Here is a 21,701-nt window from a genome sequence, read left to right as displayed (position 1 = left end):
TAGATTGATAGTACTAAGATTTGAACCAATAATAGCACATAACTATCGTTGTCGAGTTTAAAATAGTAAAGTGATTATTAATCGTAATTAGTGGCCCATGTGTAGCTTTTGGTAGCTTCTCACGCAAAAGATTTATAAAAAAGTTCATTGTTGAAATTTTTAATCTTCCCTTTTTCCTTCAATAAATTCATGCTAATGCACCAAACATGCAATTTAAGGAACTCATGTATAAGTAGTTAGATACACATAATGGCAGAGGTATACACACACACACACACACACACATATACATATGCTTAATATACCTTCAATTAATTAGTGTATTATTTCATTTTTGGTTTTGAAGTTTCATTTTCATTTTCATTGAAATTATTAAGTTCAATTATGCATTGTTCTTTTATTTATTTAATGAAACTATTAATTTTATTATTCATAAAATATAATTTTAACAAGATTTAAAAAAAAGTAATATGATTATTGTTAAGTGCTTAAGATTAAATTTCCCTTTAAATACATATGAATGTAGAAAGATAAGCACTTGGGTAGATTAGTGCTTAAGATTTAGATACGTAGCGTAGGCGTAGCTATGTAATGCTCTTAATCTTCTGTAAATACGTAGTTCACATTAAAAATTGATGACCATATTGGGTAAGAGTATGAGTATAAGACTACCATATGTCACGTGATCGGTACCTCCACAAATACAACAAAATCTTTTAATCCAATAAGACGTATAAATTTATAACTAAACCAATTTCACACTTATTCCTATATAAGACAAATAATTGAGAAACAATATTTGACGTACAAGAAATATTATTCTACATTGAAAACCCTATCACGAAAAATATACTTAAATTATGAAAAACTCAAGCCGGCATCCAATAGAACCCATGCATTGTATACACGGTTTAATACTTTCATAATTAAAAAAATTCAACACTCATTTGCGTGTTTAATACTTTCATGTATGTAGTACTACTAAAATTATTAGATAATTCTCAACTCTTGACACCACATTTCCAACTAACCTATTCTCGGCCTCCCCATGCAAAAACAAATCCTCAATAAATCATCCACATATGTATATATAAATCCATATCTTCTTCATCACCAAGAAAAGCTGTACACCATTCCTAAAAATTCTCTAAAGCAAAAAAAAAAAAATGTTTAAAAGATACTCTACAATGGCTTCGTTTTCTTCTTATTCTCCATCTTCGTTGTTCAAAACTCTAATCATTATTGCTCTCCTTCTCATTAATACATGGAGTTCTTGCATTGCGACTAGGCCGGGGAGATCCATCTTGATTGTGAAGGAGAGTGATCATTCTTCAATGGCTTCAAATTATTTTCAAGAAAAGGCAAAGCGACGCAATGAGGAGTTGTACTTTGCTAAGCTTCCAAAAGGGGTACCTATCCCTCCTTCTGGTCCATCCAAGAACCACAACTCTTTACCTCAAGATTGAAAATATATATATAGAGGATGATATCCTTGTTTAAACTTTTTTTTAATTACATTTTGCTTCTTCATCTTCTATTCAAAAGAAAAAAACATCACAAATGGGTGATATCATAATTCATATATAGGTCCTAATTGGAAATGTAATAAAGCTTGGGATATTTAATGTCGTGGAATATTTATTTTTCGTACGTAGTCAAAGAGTTCGTGTAAAAAGTTGTCTTCATTAGCTTTCTACAGATGAATATATAGGTCAAAAGTCACGTGTTTATTATTTTTTTCTTGTGATACATTAAATTTTGTTGTGGATTACCTGTTGATTAATTACATTTTTTGATATCTTGTTTCAATCTATATTATGAGCATATAATTGCTCATCCAGGGCCAATCTATTCTGGCTTTAGGCCCAACTGTATCGGGCCTTCAAGTAAAAAGCCAGGAAATGCTAGTTTTTATTTCATTTCAACTTATGGCCTTTTTACTAGAATTGGCCCAAACTTCCCATAGATTTTTCATTTAGAAAGTTCTGCATATAGCATTATAAATAACTATATGCCGTAGTATATTTATGGTTTTTATTCGAAATAACTATATGCCGTAAAACGTACGAGGCATATTTATTAGATGCCACTAATTGAGAGAGAAAATCTTAGCCATCATTTTTGTGCTACAAGCTTGCTGACGTCATTAAAATGTACTACAAAAATTTGAAAACACTAACTCTGAGGGAAGAGAAAAACAAAGCAAAAGGGTGCAAAGTTATTATTTTTTGTAGTAATTAGTAGTTCGAAACAAAGCTGCTTCCAGTTAGTAGTTAGTTCAAATTAAATATGCTGTTTTGGTATACATTAAATTTGGTTATTACAGTTCTGGATTTTTTAATGATATTTTTTATAGTACTTCTACTGTGTAATGAACATATAATTGCTCGTATAGGTCTAATCTATCATGGGCCTACTGGCTTAATTAAAGTTGGTCTTTCAGTAAAGCTGGTGAAAACTAGTTTATGAATTTCATTCCAACTTATGGGCCATATAATTCTTTTTTTACAAGAATAGGCCCAAACTTCCCATATAGATTTTTCTTTTACAAAGTTTCCATATATTTATAATATACTATGAGATTCTCTACCTTATAGGCAGAAAGTTATGCTTGCGTAAATAAATAAATATTGGTGCTGGGTAGTGATAAAATGCAAACTTATATATTGTACAAATTTAAAACTCTTCAACACAGCTTCAACACAGTTTCAATACAATATCAACACAGTGTAAAATTTTAAGATTTTAATGTCAACACAATATCAACACAACATCAATCATTGACTACCGTTGAAATTCTGTTGACATTTTCCTATTGATGCTTTTTTGTGATCTGTTGACATTTTTCAATGGTCCAGATCATAGTTTTGAGTTTGTACAATATTTAGAGTTCTCGTTTGATCACATCCTATTGGTGCTTTTATGATTTTTCATTCAATGAACACTACGGTTACAAAACGTACGAGGCATATTTATAGGACGCCACTAGAGGAAAAAAATTGCAAAATCATGTGTGTTAAAAGCCGTCATAACATAACTTTTACAGTAGTTTCTATATCAAATACTACTATACTAGGATTTAACTTTGTAACAAATCATACTTATAGGTTAATAGGTACACATCCAAATCATAAATTTTGAAACTGAGATATGATAAATCACGAAAATGGAGAAGGCAAGACACAAGAGTAGGGTATGATCGCTGTGTAAAGATAAAATTTCAGACTTTGTTGCATAAAAAGACTCAAAAACTTAAAAAAAAAAAATTAAAGAAAAAGTAGTGTTGGAGTGGTGCAATAAAAATAAGAAAGAAAATAAGACTTGACTAAAATAGTGGATCCAAATAGGCAGAATTGCCAGTGCTGCAACCAACAATCGCTGATATACATTCGCTGCCTTAAATTATTACTACATGACAAAAACAAGCAATTATACTAATTGACAATTTGTTTCATGTTTCAGATTCTGCCATATGAATTGTGACTATCAAACACAAGGCAAAAGTAATCTCCCTCTCATTCTAAATAATCGAGAATTGTTTGAGAGATCATTATAAAAATCGAACGTTTAATATGCAGCCGCCGGGCTTGATTTGATTTTCTACATTCCACTTTAAAGATCCGCGTGCTTATAATATTTGTTTAATTTCTTGAAATTGGGAATTGTGTGGAATTTAAGGCAAGAAAACAAGTGGAGTACTAGTACTCCTACTTTTTTTCAAGGACTATGCATTCTAATTTTAGTTGAAGTAAAAATCGATTAAGTTTTACTAATTAGTTAATTAGGGGGTGTTGACAAGATTAAATCTCATGATTAAATATGTATCATATTTGATTCATAAGATTGAACCCTACAACTTAATCCTAGATGGATAGTCTCATGATTATTAGCAATGACAATCAAACGCCACTTAATTTAATCCTTTTAGAAAAAATAGTATCCCGTAATAACATGATTATGAGTATATATTATCATCTCTGCATATAAATTAAAAGGATATATGTATACTAATATGAGCCAGGAGTCAATTACTCATTAATATAGGGAAGAAACTTCATGATAAATAACACTACCAACAACACAACTTTCAAATAATTTTAGCAATAATTATACTATGAGTAAAGCTAAATTTAAATAACTTTGACCTATTTATACAGATATGACTTTTAAATAATTATACTCACTAAATTATAAAAATATCATAAAAAATACTAAATGCAAGTATTATAATGTCTGTATGACTCGGTTAAATTATAAGACCCTAATTTATGGTGTCGATCACTAATTATTAGTACCATCATTCGTGAGCATTTCCTGCATTGGAGAGAGACAGATAAGAAGGTTACTTGTCCCTTTTTTTTTAAATTTCAACCAAGAATAATACTCTCTTGATCAACAAAAAATAAAGCACAATTACCATTTTTATCCAATTCATAAAAAATAGAGCACATTTATTTATGAAAAGTTTTCAATAAATAATAATCGTACGTATCATTTCACTAACATTACTTCTCACTTACTTTTTCTCTTTCTCTCTTATTTTTTTCCTTTCTCTCTAGCTTTACAAATTCTATATTAAAACTCGTGTCATACACAAATTGCTCTATTTTTTTTAACTGATGGAGTAATAAATTTTCAAATTCATAAATTCCAAACCCAAATTGTCACGCACTTAAACCGTTATAACCCTATATAACATCTTAAGGTGATGTTTGAATTGCTTAGTAAGAATATTTTTTAAGAAAGATAAAATTGAATATACATCATGATCTATGATAATTAAAGTGGTGACTAAACTTAGAATTGAAGAAACATATTTGATCCATTCCTTCACGTGTGTCACCATTACCCTGACTCCAAATCATGCCTAATCATTGCCATTTCATCTTCTTTTTTCCTTAAAAATCATTGTTCACTCTTGTCCTTACTAATCCAAAATTAGAAACGCATGCAAAGTGTTCGACAAAATTCCTCATCTAAAAAACTCAGACAAAAAACTAGAAATCGGTCATGGCTTCTTCTTCCATTGACAAAAAACAGCAACATATTCACAACTTAACTATACCAATCTCACCACTCCATTCGTCACTATGTTTAAACAAAGTAAAATAAAACTAAAATGGCATTACATATTGGTAAGAAAATGCTCAAACTCTGAGTAAATAAATGCTGAGCTCAGGGCCTCCATTTCTATCCGGATTCATCATGTAGAAAGCTTCAGAGTCTCTGGAGCCGACGACCCTCTCGAATTTGGCTCTCATGTACATGACCTCGCCGTCGCCGGGGAGCACGCCGGCGCCCATGGAGACCGGGCCGACGGCGTTGAGCAGCTTCCAGTCGTCGGGCCCGCAGTCGCGGCGCATGGCGTAGCCGCACTTCTTGCCGTTGCAGTCGGTGCGCCAGAGGGGCTCTTCCAGAAGCAGCTTCTTCTCCTGCTGCTGCCGCTTCTCGCACTCCAGCGCGATCCTCACCAGGCCCGACGACATCTCCTTCACCAGCGCGCTCGTCGGCGTCGCCAGCTCCACCAGGAACGCCGGCGCCGCCTTGAAATCCGCCTGGAACGCGAACCGGACGTGGCCGCGCCGCTGCCCGAAGAGGGTTCCCACGAAAAACGGCGTCCGGGCCCGGCCGAATGCGAGGGCGGCCCGCAGCTTGACTGATACCCTTTTCCGGTAATTCGCTCTCGCGGCGGTGGCGGTGGCGGTGGGTGGGGATTGGTGAATTGGGAAAATCTTGGGGTTTTCTGATTTGGGTTTGGATTTGGATTTGTGGGTGAAATTCAAGATTTCTTCCATTTCGGTGTCTTCGTCTTGGGAGGCTTTGTTTGTCCAGTGGAAGTATCTGCGGGAGGAAGAGAGTGAGTCTTGAGGGGTTTTAGCCATGATTGGCTTCATCTACTAGCTAAAAGCAACCAGTTAAACAATTATAAAGGAAAAGATGGGTTCTTTTTGTGTTGAAAGTGAGCTTGGTAAAATGGAAAAAAGGAAGAATGTGTATTGAAGTACTAATAATTTATGGGTTTATATATTTGATTTTTGATGGTGGGAGAATGAATTCTGACAAAAAGAAGGTAATCTCAGCCCCACCAAGCTGGATCAGGAAAACATGAGAATGTATTCAGAAAACAAAACACACTAGACAGTGGTGAAGAAAAGGATAATTAAGTAATAATGGTAAGGTGAAGAGACGAGAATTTATAAATCTTGAATAATACTATTTGGTTTTTAGTGTCTGATGCAATTTTGTTGTGACTGTGGAGAGGTAGGGGAGAGTGAGACAAGTGAGTAAAGCAATTGGACCACTGCTGACTGCACTCTCCTAAAACATATTGTGTGTTGTTCCGCCATCAACTGCACGCTTATTCATGACTACTGCGGCCACGGCCACCACCGCCGGCTGTCTTCTTTTAAATAAAGTTGATATTGGAATTTAGAATGTTGCAGAACAAACCTTGGGATCTGTTACAACTTTAGACTTGACAAAATTAGTCCAGTTTTTAACGTATACTAGTATTTATTAATTAGTCATTTGTCCATCAAATTCAATCTTTTATTATATAAAGTGAAATTTATTGACAATTAAATGTAGAACAATTTTGGAAGATAGAATTAGGATTATATTCTTTATGCGAAAGTAAAATAAAACGATTAAATACTACTCCTAATAGAATAGTTTAGATGTTAGAAGTAGTAACTTATTGAAATAGAACATGTGCTGTTTATGGCCACATTGGGCCGTTTAATGGGCCTTTATTAGCCGAACTAGTTTCATAGTATTCTACGTTCGTATAACAATGTAAATTGTATATACCTACTAGCGAGAGCAAATAAAATATTAAAATTTATTTTCAAATTATACCCCACGTAGAAAAACTACATGAAATCTTTAAATCACAATGTAGTGTAGCTGCTAGAAATCTTTAATAACTCAAGATCAATTAGAAACATATAACCCTGTTTCCTCATACAATCATACATAAACATAAATACCTTAAATCCCACAAATTAATCAAAACATAACTTACGCATAATACATACTAGTAGTACAAAAATTATAAATAATGAATTAAATCACACTTCTTTCTTACATAAAAACTCTAAAAGTAAGAAACATAAACCGTGTACTCCAAAACCCCTAAATCTTTGATAGGATCATACGAATAAGTGTTAGAGATGGAAAATCCTCTAGCCATCCGAAAAATTCCGGTGCCACCAATAACTGGCAGTTCCCGATTAAGCCTCTCGATAGGGTTCGAGCCAGCAATACAAAGCGTGCTACCATTGTACGGGCCCGTCATGAACACAAAATTGATGTTCATGGTGAGAGACGATTCGCGGAGGCCTGAAGATGCGATGAGTCCCTGTGCCCGTCCCAGCTTCTTTGAGTTATGGTCGGGCTCAGATGTTATCAAGTCATCCAAAACTCTAACTTGCCCAAATGAAGTAGGTGAGTTGGCCGTCACTTGAGCCCGCGCCACCTCCCAAATGGTGGCGTTGGGCCCGCCTAGGGCGTCCTGGATGTAGAAATGGAGTTTTACGAATTTTTCTTTGCGATGAGGCATGTTTTTGAACCATTTTTCGGCCTCTTTGCTCGATGTAGCATGTGTGCTTGCTATGAAAAATGAAGAAATAAGTAGAATTGTGCAAAATTTATCCATCTCTCTTGTGTAGGTGATAAATGAACATGTATAATATTTTTTGTGAATTTGGGGGTTACATAGAGGAGGGTTTAGAACCATTCAAAGATGCTGAATCGGTTGATCTCGCCTGCACGTACAAACATTCTATTTTAATTCGATAAATTAGCTGAAATAATGTAAGATTGCATTTTAACTTATAAGATGTTCGGCAGTTGGACTTGTTATAGCATCTTTAAGTTCGTATTTATATTACTTGGTCAAATATTTAGTTGGATTTTATTCCAAGCGTGTAATAAATTAGGAGGTACCGAGTACATCGAAAACATACTTTTAGATTATGATTGTGCCCAAATTCAAAGATGTGTGTGTGCGTGTGATTTGAATCGTAAATTTCTTTTGGAACAAACGATGCCTTTGTAAGGCTGAATATGGATTGATTTTGATTGGTACATAAATGATTTTAAAAAATTGGAAAATTGGTGAAAATAGTAGTATTATCAATTTTGATTAGATGATCATTAATTATCGTAACGTGCAATTGTAGATTATGTTGACTCCGGTCAAATATAAATAGTTTATTTCCGACGAATTTTCGGGCCCAAATATTAAAACCCACCTAGTTACAAAATAACGTTGTTATTCGTTAGCACTCCCCGGTTCCACAGTAACAGAGGCATTTCATTTTATACACTCATTTTAAAAAAATGATAATAAATAGTTAAAGTGGAGAGAGAGTAAGTAAGAGAAAAAATAATGTAGAGGAGAGTCTTACCTACAATATTCTCTCTCTTACTTTACTTTTTCTCAATTTTAACTATTTATAATTATTTTTTCAAAACGAGTGCGCAAAATGAAATGTCTCTATTACTATGGAACGGAGGGATTACTATTTTAGAAATAATAAAACAACTTTGAACACTTTTCTCTCTCCATTTAATATATTCATTACTATCTTTTTCTCTCTTAAAAATATCACATTATATTTCTTTTGCCTTTTAATACATCCAATAATATTAGACTCTTTAGTACACACATTAATCAATTAATACTCTTAAACACCCATAACATCAAAGAAATGTACGTATGTGAAATGGTTCATCTAATGACACTCATAAATAAAGTAATATTCGGAAGAAAAGGTAGCAAACTGACGTGTCGAGAAAAATGGCATTACTTGAAAGCTTGAGATATGGATTAAAAGAAGGTGTCTGAAATTTTCATATTTACCGGACAAGTGTGAGAGGGTTTATCTATAATTAGAAGATGGTCCAACATAATTGCAAAGACAATTATCTTCTTGCTAGATAAAGTAAAGGCGATTTTCCGTATTTTCCCTTCAATTCTCGGTAAGTAGTGGTTTTTCAGGTTTGTGGATGACGGATGTTCCGTTTTAATGATGATTTGTTTTAAACTTGTGTGTTTGCTTGTGTGTTGTATTTTTGCTCGTATATCCATTTTGCTTTTATAGTTTTTTTGGACTTTGTATTTCTGTACTTGTTGTCTATTGATAAAAAAAACAAAGAATTCGGTAAAATAGGCCTGAACTGAAGAGTGGGAAATGGGCTTGGTGTTTTAGTACTCTATTTTATTTGTTAGAAATACTCATTATATTTCCGAATTATGACATATGTAAGGAGTTGGCAAAATGGCAAGAATATTGAACACGTTACACATATCATAACGAAATATGAAAATAATTACCGTGTTGATTAATAAGGTTCGAAATCCTCTAAAATTATAGGTATAAATTTATTCAATATAATCCAACAGTAGAAAAGAAATACAGTTGAGACAATATTCTTCATCAATCATCATCAACTTGCAAGAAAGTTTTATTCTGATTTTTCTAGTTGGATAATTAAGAATGTAGGAATATAAGCTAATATTCAATCTTGATCATCCACTTCATGGAATGGAAGTGGCACTGTCTTCACCGCTCTAAATTTGCCTGCATTATTCAGATGCTCATTCTCCAATCTGAAAATTCAACACAACAACAATCATTTCTTTTCACAAAATATGTAACAATCTTGATACATTTATGTATTGATAAATCTTGATGATATTTCTGTACCTGTAAAAATTCCATTGCCCTCTTCTTACAACCTCAAGTGCTGCTAAAAACAGCATGGTTACTCTGTAGTCTACTCTCCCAAAATTGTAATGAAACACCGATTGCAGCCATGCTAGCCGCAAAATGAGGTTCAATCCCTACATTCATCAATAAACATGCATATTTTGTCAAGAAAAGATTATCATTTTTTGTTGGTGTTAATCTTGTGATGAAGAGGCATATACCATTGAGATATAGTAGATGAACTTTTTCCTAAGCATGAGTTCATCTCTGAGCCATGGATTCTTTGAGTTGAGCTGCAGCAAGCCCCAATCTTTGACAAAATCCCAATACAGTTGGTAGAGTGTTGCAACGCTTGACACCACCACAACGAGGCAGAGCCACCCCGCGCTCTTCTCCTTCTCGTACGCCACTTTGGCTCCTGCAGCCACCATTGCAGACACATATTTGCCTAGGTTCACCAGGTGGCTTGTGTGCCCCTCGTCGAACCATCTTCTTGCACACTGCCAAACCAATAAAAAAAGGGATTTAGTGAGTTTTTGGTATGATTCTTGTTTAGTTTTTTTTGCTGGAGAAAGATGGATTAGGCCTGGACCTGCATTGCTCTCCAGTAGTATGGTAGGAATGAAACCGCGTAGGCGAGGTCTCTGTAGTAGGTGGTTCTCATGCAGTATTGGTAGTCTTGAGTTTTGTAGCTCCCTGTTATGTAGTAGCACGCGATGTTTTCCAAATCTCTGAGCATCGGTACCTGAGGAAATGAACGGATTGTACCATGTTTAGTGTGTAGAATTCTTGTTTCGAAAGGTGTAATGTGTACTAATTATACCTGGCTGCAGAGTTGATCTGCCATGTAAAAGTCCAGCATCACAACCTTGTAGAGAGGCGATAAAACGATGTTTCTTATCACAGAAAGGAAACAGTAGCGGCTTGACTTGTACATTATGTTCAAGGGGCAAACTAAAACTATGATGAATGCCTGCACCAGATGAGATGATTTTCTATAATTAGTACTTAAAGAAAATGGAAAATTTCGTCATGGTATTTGACTGTGATGTTCTAGAAGTTACCAGAAGCAGAAGGCCGGGAATGGCTTGAACTTGAGCGTATGAGTAGCCTTTAGATACAAGGGAGAGATGAACAAACATGACACCTATCACAGCAGCCATTGATGTTGTGCAGATCAAGAACACGTCGTTGTGCTTCAGTTCTTTCGTCTGTGGCTGTTCAAAGATGAAGTTGTAGTTTATACGTGTCTTTCTCCACATGACCATGTTGCATCCGTAGAGGAATAAATGAAGGAACAGGAGGCTAAATATGCTGCAAAGATCAGATTTGAATGTTCAGTTATCTCTTATTAGTTGAGTTGGTAATGAATCAAAATTAGTGATTTTTTTTCATCACTTGCCTAAGGACTGGATACACTGTTTCCATGTACATAGCATCGGATTGAGGTCGATACATCCCAGTAATATGTGCCATGATAATGTATCCCACAAAAAGCGCGATAAAACAACCAGTGAAAAGCCCTGGTTTGTGAAAGGAACAATCAAAAGATCAGTTACAATATTGATATTCTTGACATAGATCATGTTATCTTAGATTTTCATTACTATCATTTCAAATTTTGAGGAACAGAGAGAGTATGGAACTCTGCTGTTATCTGTCCATAGCAACACATACAGTTTCTATATTTTTTTTTTCATTCAATCAATAATGGCTTCTTCAAATGACCTTTTCTTTATTGTCCACTGCCAAAGAGTGGACCCTATATGATTATTTTTTATTGAGGATTCAATGTCTGGTTCATGGTCATCAATTTGTCTGATAGTCACAAATTTTATGTATCAATCTTTAATTTTGAAACGAAAAACGGCTGTTACTTAAAGATAGATCTCCACTACAAAAAGTACTTAAATAAAAGGAAACCATTAGTTTTAAACATTATCTTGCATTTCTTCATCTTTTCAATTTCTTGTTTGTTCTCCATTAGGTGTAGAGTATTGCTAGAAACTCACCGATGAAAAATGTGACAGAATGCGACTCTTCTTTCTGAGCCGGTTTAAGGTATTTCATGGCCTTTCTTTTGTTATCATCAGCAAAATATTTCACAAAAAGCTCCTCTACTTCATCTGCTAGCTTTAAAACCTGTCATATTAGTGGAAGCTTAGTTTAGATTTCAGACAGATTTTGGCTGTAGTGTGAGACAAGAATATCTCAGACAACATGAAATGGGAATCTAGGCACACACACACAAACACATAAAAGGCCCTCAACTAACATATTACACTTGGTACTGTCCAAAATTATCAACTCACACATCCAATCATCTTCCAGTTATGAATAAAAAGTTATTGTTGTTTATGTTCACTCGATATTTTACCAGATATTGCAACTTTTAGGATTAGAGATTTACCTTGTCTGAGCTGTTAAAATAAGAGCTCTCAACCACTTTTAGGTAAATTGGGAGAACTTGTTTATTTGTCACCTGAGAAACACATAAAACTAGTGTTGGCCATACTGATTAAACGAAGGAAATAATGCGCGTCTACTGGCTAAAATACTTACTTTGTCGAATTTCTTTAAAATCTTTACAAACGCAAGCATGTTCAAATTCCTGAAATGTCACAAACAAGATATGTTTCACAACAGTTTTCTCTTTTTATAAGTGTAATAGTAGAAACAAATTTTAAGTAATACTACTACCAAAGATGGTTAATTATACCTATAGGTTTTGAGGTATCCTAATCCTTTATAGAGCTCAATGAAGGCTCCTCTGATCATTTTTTCTGCATGATGCAACTTTTTTTTGTTAATGTGCAACTTATTTCCGTCCACACCACATTTTTTGGAGGACTGATTTACCAAATCATCCCAGAGAAGGTACGAGATAGCTGAGAACGTGCGTGTTGGATTTGTTAGAGGGATGTGGATTCGCAGATTCTTTCCACGGCAGCTCACAGTTCTGTCTGAAAAAGACCTCATTTTTCTGTCCTTTTTCTTGAGTTTACATGGCTTCCCTACTTCACCTGACCTCGGAGAGTCCGAGAATTCAGCTCCAAGTTTGTCTACTTCATCACTAGAATTCTCCAAACCTTGCTCTGACACCTCTTCATCTACAGCCAAACGCAACAAAATCAACATCATCATTCTTAAAAAATAATCAAGAATGTGGTAAAGAGAGTTGTCTGATGATTACCACATGATATGGTGCCTGAAACAGAATCATCCTCTTTAGATTCCTCTGCAGAAGAAGGGCCTTTACCGCGCTTTTGTTGTAGCATGGTTTTGAGTTCAATGAGAATCTCCATTTGATTCCTCAAAGAATCACCCCTCTCAAGAAACTCCTTTTCCTTTGTCCTAAAAAATTGGTTCACTTTGTTAAGCTGATGATCCAAACATGCAAAGAACTCCACTGCAGCATCAGTATCAGCAAACTGTTCGAGCAGCTCTGTCTCATACATGTCCCCCTTGCTATCCGATGCTGCAAGCTTCCGGTGAACCTGAAAATTGAGACGCGACACATTTCACATTCAATGCAGTGAGATTGACAGAAATATACTAATTTTTTTTGACTGAAATGGAGGCTGGGGAAATACATGAATGACCCCATGATCTCTCTGGTTATGCTCAAGAAACGCGTATTTTCTCAAAGACGAGATGATTGTGTGGGGAAAAGAGGCCTTGGGTTGCTTGCTGTTTGTGTCAAGATTGTTTAGGAAATGGATTTTCTTGATCTCCTTCTTCAGCTTGCAATAATCCACAAAGGCCTCTTTCCATTCAGGGACTAATTGCCCTTCAAACTGCTTTGAAAACTTCACCATCTCAAAGCTTATAACTTCTACTTAAAAAAATTAAGAAAAAAAATGGCCTAATGTTATATCTATTGAGCACTAAAATCGTGTTATTTATGGAGAAGGAAGGGAATTTTGATTGATGCGGATGCTCGACAGCACATTCTCTTACATCCTTTGCATCTTTATCCTATGCTCATTCCACTATAATCTTTTGCAGCAGCAGACTTGCCAAACTGCTGCTTCTTTTTTCTTTTATTTTTTGGTTCTAAGACAACCTTCTGCATGAAAGCCTTTATTGAAGAGGTCTGAATTTAAAGTTGTGCCTTGTAGTAATGGGAATTCCTAATTTCCTATCATGTCCCTGTGCATGTGCATGGGGGCTGCATGGAGTGGAGGGCAAAATTGGGATTTGGATTGTGTTCATTTGGTCAATAATTTCCTTGTTATGGAATGAAAGATTATTGGTCAAATCATTTGTAATCACACGAAGGATGCCTCTAATTAGACCAGCCTGATATCCACTAAATTGAAGATAACAAAAAATAAGAGAGATAGCTTTGCAATAATCTCCACTTTCACTTAGGAAAAAGGTTTCCTTTCTTATGTAAGAAAAGATTAGAATGACATTGCATTCTTGTCCAAATTCAAAAACGCTAAAACTAAAAAAGATGCAATATATAGTAACATTAGTGCAATAGTTGAGAATCTTGTTTGTGACAGATGCTGTTAGTACAATGAGAATTAGTTATATTCTTATCCTATGTATAATAATACTCATTCCACCTATTCCACCAAATTATTCACATGAAAAAATTCCACTTATAATTAAAATAAAAAAAAATCTGAACCCATTTATTCTGTCCCTTGAGAAGGAATTGCAATAGCAATGATGTTACATATGTGGATAATTGAAAGCGCCATTTTTGCAGAGGTGATGACTTCAAGATACGCGCGACCAACTTGTTTTTCTTGTTTCTTTTCATCACACGTGTGACCACACATGCATTATTTTAGTATTCCTTATATCCCATTAAAAATGAAACGTTTTCTTTTTTCTTATTGTCCCATTAAAAATGAAACGTTTTTTTGTTGTCCCATTAAAAATGAAATGTTTTCTAAAATAGAAACAAATCATCTAACCTCTTTACTTTTTCCTCACTCTCACCCTCACTTTACTCTTTTTTCATTAACTCACAAATTAACATTGCATAAAATCTCGTGGCGAAAACCAAATATTTCATATTTATTGGGGTGAGGTGAGTATAAACTTAGTTACACAACCTGACAACCCTCGTAGAATCAAATCAATATATGCAATATAGACTATATAGTTGAAGGTCTAATATTACTTTTGATTGTTTATATTATAAAGTTTATTTTTTTATTCCACAATTTAATAAGGTAATGTGCGTTGTGTGGAATACGTGTGAAGTTCTTACAAAAAATAAAGAATCTTATACAGAAAAATGCATGATGATTACGAAAATCTATAAACACGAAATAAGATATAAATTGAATATGAAGAACGAAACATAAAACTTGATCTCGTTTTTGTGTGGCCTAAGTTTGGTACAATGGCATTTGCGAATAAAAGGAAAGAGAAAAAAGGGAATTACAAAAAGACCCCGAAAGTTAAGGCTTTTTAAGTTTTGAGTCCAAACATGCAATGACAAAGTTATGCGAATCATGGTCTGAGTAGGATGTCAACTTTTGGTGGGTGCGCACTGCGCCCACGGCCCACGTAAGCAGGGCCCAAACTTATTCCGCCCCTTCGCCTCCTAGGCTTTTACGTTTTTACCCTCCCCTAATTTCGGAATATTTAACCACAGTAAACATAGCAATACAATTAATTTATTCCTAACTATGGTTAGATACTTAGATGTATATAATTAATTAATAAAAATATTCTTCATGCCACGACGAAATATAATATACTGAGATGTTATATATACTCCATGTGTGCATTGAGCTTCCTCGTGTCAACAATATTAAGCATATGATTCTGGATTAGGATTCCATGCAAATGCCCCTATATTATTGGTAAAATATTATTATCAATTCAGAATATCCCACTTTAATTGAAGAATTATCTCATACTTTTGCATACCTAATTAATTGCTTTTCTCAGTATTAATCTTGGCATAATCTATATTGTACTCCTACTACATTTATACTAATTATATACTCCTACATTATACATATAATAATAATATAAGCAAAATCATGATAAGAAACATTAGTAACGTTTTTTTGCGATCAAGTCAGCATTATATTTCTGAAAAAAAATAAATACGCTTGAGCATTATTCTATTAGTTACTTAATAATTATATTATATTGTTCATCATAAAATATGCAATATCCATCTTAAACTGAAGATTGTATATAATTCTTTTGCTCATTTCTTAATTTTTTCTTTTTATTGATTTGTTATTGTTATTTTTATTTTTCGTTTCATATTCCTTTATTATTTTGTGTTTGATCTTTTTATTACTATTCATATTTCAAAGATACATGTTTTAATTAGTAACTATTATTGTGATTAAGTAAAAGCCCAATATATATAGGGTTATGATAGTTTGCATAATATGAACTAAAACAATTTTAAAATGACATTCGTATTTGTATGAACTAGAAATGATATGCTTGTGATAAAAAATAGACTTCTGTACAATTGATTATTTGAATATGCATTAAAATTTAGTTATTTTTTTTCGTCATAATCTTGGATTCTTGATAGTAACTTTAGTTATATATTCATCTCCCTGTATATATGCATATTTATCTCAGAGAAATAACATGAACAATAGTAAGGTGCATCGCCTGCAGCAAACATGGTGCGTTTGTTTCATCCTCTAAAAGCAATCAAATTCGATCGATGAAGTACATATGAGCAGGAAATTGTGGCATCAAATTTCTTCAATGGTAGTAATAACAAGTTATGGTTTTATATTCACATTATATTTGATTTTTTCACATTAAGTTTGATTTCATATTCATCATGTATTGATAGTAATACAAAAGTACCTCAAATACATGATTTGAGATACTTTTGCATTATTTTAGGTTTTTTTTTTTTTTTTAAATTTAAGTAGCTAGTCTAGAAATTCTGATGATATAAGTTTTATAGAAAATGTGCAGACCATATTGTTTAGAATAATTTTGTAGTTCACTCTTTATATTATAGTTTCAAAAGTTATTGAGACATGCTGAAGTTAAAAAGTTTTTTTATAAATTATTCCTAATAATTATTAGTAGTATTATCATACAATGCACAAAATCTAGTAATTCATTCAGGCATATATGCTGCTTACAACTATTCGGTAAAAATTCTTGCGTAATTCTAAATTCTTTTGTATTATGCATTCAAATAGTGGCCATGATGACATGATTCATCATAATAATGCAAATAAATGAAATAGTGGCCAACATGCAATATATTCTTTTCTTTTTTTCCTTCGTTATTAATTGTATCTTTTCATGACCCTGGAAGAAGTTTCTCTGATCAAATAGGTGTCACAAATTGGTATGATAGATGTAAGATAGAATTAAAGCTTCGTAGTATATATAGTGTTGTGTTTATCGGGAAAAAAAGTTATACTACTAGTAACAAAATAACTGTAAATTCGAGCTAAGAAAATGGCAAGGAGTTTAAATAAAAAAATCGTACGAGTGTCTTCTCCAGTTTGTATCCCACGATGCGAACATTGCTGGTGTAGATTTGATTCAGAAGAAGTATCAAGAACCACACAACATTAAAGTAGCAAAATTAAACATAAAAAAAAAAACTCAAATCAAATCACCATAATGGTTACAAGTTTCGACATATTTTATTAAGTCTACTATACAGTTTCTTTCAATCAACGTATCCTAACTCTTATATATGGGATTTCTATAAAATTATTTAGCACTACTGAAGATATATACTATATGTTCAGTGTTCCTGCCGGTTAAGTAAAATCCGTAGTTCCGGTTTTAAACCAGAAATTAAACCGGTGGGGTCGGAATGTTTTTTTAATCAATGTTCTCGTTTTTTCATAGATTTTCACAAATTCTTCCTTTTTCCAAATTTTGGATTGAAACCGCCGGCGTTGAGTATGGTTCCAAATTATCTAACCGGAATCAGATCGATAGAAACGGTTTTGATTCCGCCCATGAGACATAGTGATGGCTTCTAAATTGGAAGGTGTGGAACCGCTGATACAGTTTCGAGCCGAATTAACAGTTCCGATTTAACCGTGCATAAGCTAAGCACTAAAGTAGTACTAGTATACTTGAAATTCCTGCATTTATAGTTAAGGATATATATAGGTACGTATGTGTGGCGAATAAATATAATAAATGATAGTACTATTAAGATATGAGAAGAGAACAAAAATATTCTTAAATTCGTATATCTACTCATATGGATTCTAATCTGATCCAAGACATAAATATTCTGAAACCCATCTTACAAGTTCCAACTGTGAATCAGGACGTGTACATGAATATGAATCAAGATTTGATTGATTAAACATGTGTAGTTTATCAAATGAAAAGAAACTGTAGCACCATTTAATCACATAGTAGTACATCGGAATATAATTTGTAGACTAGGATTCTTAACACGTCATTTATGATTGAAGCCAACTTCTAGGACAATTAATTCCCCCATAAAAAATTTGAAAATCAGGATAAAATATGTGTTTCCCCTGATCTATACTTGATTCTTGTCGTTCCATGATGTTAGATTCAAGAGAACTAAATATATTTTATTCTGTATTTGGACATGCAGCATGCATGATGCATCATCAGACAAGAAACATGGCAATCTCTCATGAAATTGAAAATGGAGATGCTTCATCAGCGTGCATTTGATTTCATTCATCAATTCAAAATATAAATGGAGAAAGTTGTAATTTGTAATTAGATGTTGATGTGTATTTACCATACAAAAAGTATACTGTATTTAATTATAGTTACCCATCATCTTAAAACTACTAGTACTATTTCAAATTCAATCTAGCTAGATGATTGTACCACGTTGTAATTCGACTTAAATGATGTTGTACGTATCCTTACAATGACTATAAATCGCCACTTTAAATAGTTGAAGTCTTATCATCCACTACACGATGTTATTTCTTTGTTAAACGCAACTGCAAATTAGCCATGCTTGCTTAATGTGCCAAAAACTTAGATTCATACATTTAATACTCCTATACTTTATTTATTTTTTTAATCTACATACGTTAGTCATTGCCGTTTATAATCAAGACGTATGCTATTTCAAAACGTATCACTAAAACTAGATAATACTCTATACAGTATGAAATATGAATAATGACTGTGGGTAGAAAAAAATATTTCGTTTCTGTCGTATTCATTAGTCGGAATCAAGATATATACTTTTGCTTCATTTTCATAACATTCAAATTTAAGTTCTACTGTAGTATTTTTTTTGTCCACATTTGCGATTATTTGTTACATAAAATCTTGCCTTTTGAGATATCTCAGTCACTTCTCTTGCCCTTTTTTTAAAGTGGAAAAGGAAAGAAAATAAAACAAAAGACGCATGCGGCGATGGATCTGCTTAATTCTACAAATCACGCAACGTATGGATTTGGTGTTTTATGAAATCAAATGAAGTGGATTAAGGCCATCTTATTTTGACATCGCATCCACATGTTATACACACGCATCTCCAAAGGGCTAAGTTCGATGATTGGCCATCATTTTCTTATAAATAATGGATCTATTTCATGATTTCCCATTATCTACTTGTGTGTATGTACGTTTCTATCTATACCTACTGATGAGACTTCATAACACACTCTTAATCGAGAGGTCTTGAGTTCAAATTCCTTGTGCAGAGGCTCAATATATTTCTCTCATTAGGGTAGTGTAGTTATTTGATCCCGACTATGTATTGCGTTATGCTTTCATTAATACTCCCATGTCCCTTAAAAATAGACCAAATTTGCTATTTTAGGATGTTCCTTTAAAATAGATCAATTCTATTTAAGGAAACTTTTTTATCTCTAAGGAGGTGTGCCTTATTTTCCACTAACAATATTTCCATCACTTTTTCATTCTATCTTTCTCTTACTTTATCAATTGTGCATTTTAACTCGTGTCATTTCAAATGTTGTCTATTTTTTAGGGACGGCGAGAGTATTATATACTAATATCACATGAGAATTGTAAACAAATGAATAAGGATTCGTTCCGTACACGGGATTGGAATTGAAATTAGAATTCCACAAAATTGAATTTAAAAGAATTGAATTATAATTTAATTCCAAATCATTTGTTCGGTAAAATGATATAGTATTGATATGAAGTGTGCGCGCAAGTGTGTATTGTGTGTGCAGAGTGTGTGCGTGTATGCACTGTGTGTGTGCGTATACTGTGTCAAGGTGCCCAATTTAATAAATTTGAAATTCCAATATTTAGTTGTGACGTGGAATTCCAGTTTTAATATGAAATTCAAATTGTAATTGGAATTATAAATTAATTTTAAATTCAAATATTTTGAGCTATTAAAATTGAATTTAGAAATTGAAGGTCGAATTCCAATTGTGCAAGCTCAATTTATGATATAGCCTAAAACTATTTCGCAATAATAAGTACTCCTTTTTTTAAGAAAATGATAATTGGGCTGAAGGAGAGGATAGTTTGAGCCACTAGCTCTTGCAAATAGGACCCAATGATAAGGCGGCCCATCAGAGATGGGCCGATTTTCTTCGAAATAAATAAGGAAGATATTTGAGCCCATATTTTATTTATAATTCTTGAAGCCCAATAAGGAAGACATTTTAATATACCGATAAGATAATCACCAAAAATGGTGAAATTTTTTTCATGTCATTTTCTTCATATTAAAGAAAAAAGATAGCTCTCTCCAGTTATCAAAGAATTCCAACAGAACAAGAAAAATTATATGCCTCTAAGATTCTGAAAGAGCAGTTACTTTAACACAACAGATTCCTAGTCATTTTGAGAATTAAATTACACAACTTAACACACGCTTTTCCAATCATTATAAACCTCTTTTAAAACAAAAATAACAATTCCTAGGTATCATCAAAATTCTTAGTAGTGCTAAATGGCCACGTTATGGCCTGGCATAATATTAAAAAATTATTAAAATCCTGTGTAATTAATGCTCAATTGTTGAAATTTATGTATTTAGAGAGTAACAATTTTTTAAAGACTAATATACCCTCATATATTAGTAATAGTTATATGTAGTAGTAGAATATATTATATTTGTAACTTAAATAAGTAGCGATCGTATATTTGTATCCAATCAATAATACGGCAATTTGGACTTCAAATTTCATTCTTCATTCTCGACTTGATTGGAAAATCAATAAATCCAAAGGCATGATGAAAAAAAATATTTTTCCTAATTATATTCCAATGCCTACATTTAAAAAACATTGAACCATATACTTTAGTTACGTAATTTAATAATTTTGATCAATTTCAACTATATTAATCTTTAACTATTATAAAATTATTTAGTAATCAAACATGCATTTATTTGTAATCAAACACGTACATATTTTTAATAATTCAAAATAAGGTATTAAAAATTACTTATTCAGATTATTTAATATGTACTATACGATTAAATTTGAAGTATTAATAAAATATACTCATGATATTTCAATCTCTATTATTAGTGATTATTTATGTTTAGCTTCACTTGTTTAATTTAAACTAATTTAGTTTGTACTATAACTTATCCCATTATTAAAGTAACTAGTGAATAAAATACATGTAAATATAACTATATATTGATATAAAAATAATTCAATTTTAGTTATACCACATATTAATTTACTGTTTAATTATAGTGAAATAATTTAATGTTAACCAAAACACATACTATAATACAATATTAATAATTTGTCAAAATAATTCAAATTTAATTATTTACTAAATTTTAAATTTATAACTAATTTTAAATATATTGTATATTTAACCTTGGTGTTACTATATCACAACCTACTTACTCACTACAAAGAAAAAGTAATGCCACATAGTCACAACTTATTTGTGAAATTATAGAGAAAAATGATAAATTAAATTTTAAATCTATGTCTGTTTAATTATATAAAAAATTAATAATAGCCATCAATTGTTTAATATTACAATGCCACGTCTTACTATCATCCATAGGTCATTTACACCAACATCATAAAAACT

The 21,701-nt window shown here is 32.8% G+C and overlaps 3 protein-coding genes across 3 annotated transcripts; all 3 read right to left on the bottom strand.

Annotated features, from left to right (window-relative positions):
- Nucleotides 1-4,992: 4,992 nt before the first annotated feature.
- LOC125204715 (protein MIZU-KUSSEI 1-like) lies at nucleotides 4,993-6,140 on the bottom strand. The gene has a single exon (XM_048103430.1). It carries the CDS (start codon nucleotides 5,892-5,894, stop codon nucleotides 5,148-5,150), a length of 747 nt encoding a protein of 248 aa, XP_047959387.1. The 5' UTR covers nucleotides 5,895-6,140; the 3' UTR covers nucleotides 4,993-5,147.
- Nucleotides 6,141-7,096: 956 nt separating this feature from the next.
- On the bottom strand, nucleotides 7,097-7,657 carry LOC125206436 (dirigent protein 22-like). The gene has a single exon (XM_048105691.1). It carries the CDS (start codon nucleotides 7,655-7,657, stop codon nucleotides 7,097-7,099), a length of 561 nt encoding a protein of 186 aa, XP_047961648.1.
- A 1,707-nt stretch (nucleotides 7,658-9,364) lies between these two features.
- LOC125204286 (phosphate transporter PHO1 homolog 1-like) lies at nucleotides 9,365-13,771 on the bottom strand. The gene is made up of 13 exons (XM_048102890.1): nucleotides 13,310-13,771; nucleotides 12,910-13,213; nucleotides 12,436-12,826; nucleotides 12,279-12,327; nucleotides 12,127-12,198; nucleotides 11,729-11,858; nucleotides 11,119-11,239; nucleotides 10,781-11,030; nucleotides 10,540-10,689; nucleotides 10,309-10,461; nucleotides 9,938-10,216; nucleotides 9,714-9,850; nucleotides 9,365-9,616 (listed from the first exon to the last, which is right to left on the bottom strand). The coding sequence occupies exons 1-13, from the start codon at nucleotides 13,532-13,534 to the stop codon at nucleotides 9,526-9,528; spliced, it is 2,352 nt and encodes a 783-aa protein (XP_047958847.1). The 5' UTR covers nucleotides 13,535-13,771; the 3' UTR covers nucleotides 9,365-9,525.
- Nucleotides 13,772-21,701: the final 7,930 nt, after the last annotated feature.

This window comes from Salvia hispanica, chromosome 2, assembly GCF_023119035.1.
Source record: "Salvia hispanica cultivar TCC Black 2014 chromosome 2, UniMelb_Shisp_WGS_1.0, whole genome shotgun sequence".
NCBI classification, from domain to species: domain Eukaryota; kingdom Viridiplantae; phylum Streptophyta; class Magnoliopsida; order Lamiales; family Lamiaceae; genus Salvia; species Salvia hispanica.
The sequence above is the reverse complement of the archived record's forward strand: the minus strand, read 5'-3'. Positions and strand labels throughout refer to the sequence as shown.

Excerpts from the sequence above, each read along its gene's own strand:
- LOC125204286 (XM_048102890.1), bottom strand. The coding sequence starts at position 13,534 with ATGGTGAAGTTTTCAAAGCAGTTTGAAGGGCAATTAGTCCCTGAATGG. Across the intron at positions 13,214-13,309 it reads GAGATCATGGGGTCATTCAT|GTTCACCGGAAGCTTGCAGC; the intron begins GTATTTCCCCAG and ends CTCAATTTTCAG. Across the intron at positions 9,617-9,713 it reads GGGCAATGGAATTTTTACAG|ATTGGAGAATGAGCATCTGA; the intron begins GTACAGAAATAT and ends TTGAATTTTCAG.
- LOC125206436 (XM_048105691.1), bottom strand. The coding sequence starts at position 7,657 with ATGGATAAATTTTGCACAATTCTACTTATTTCTTCATTTTTCATAGCA.
- LOC125204715 (XM_048103430.1), bottom strand. The coding sequence starts at position 5,894 with ATGAAGCCAATCATGGCTAAAACCCCTCAAGACTCACTCTCTTCCTCC.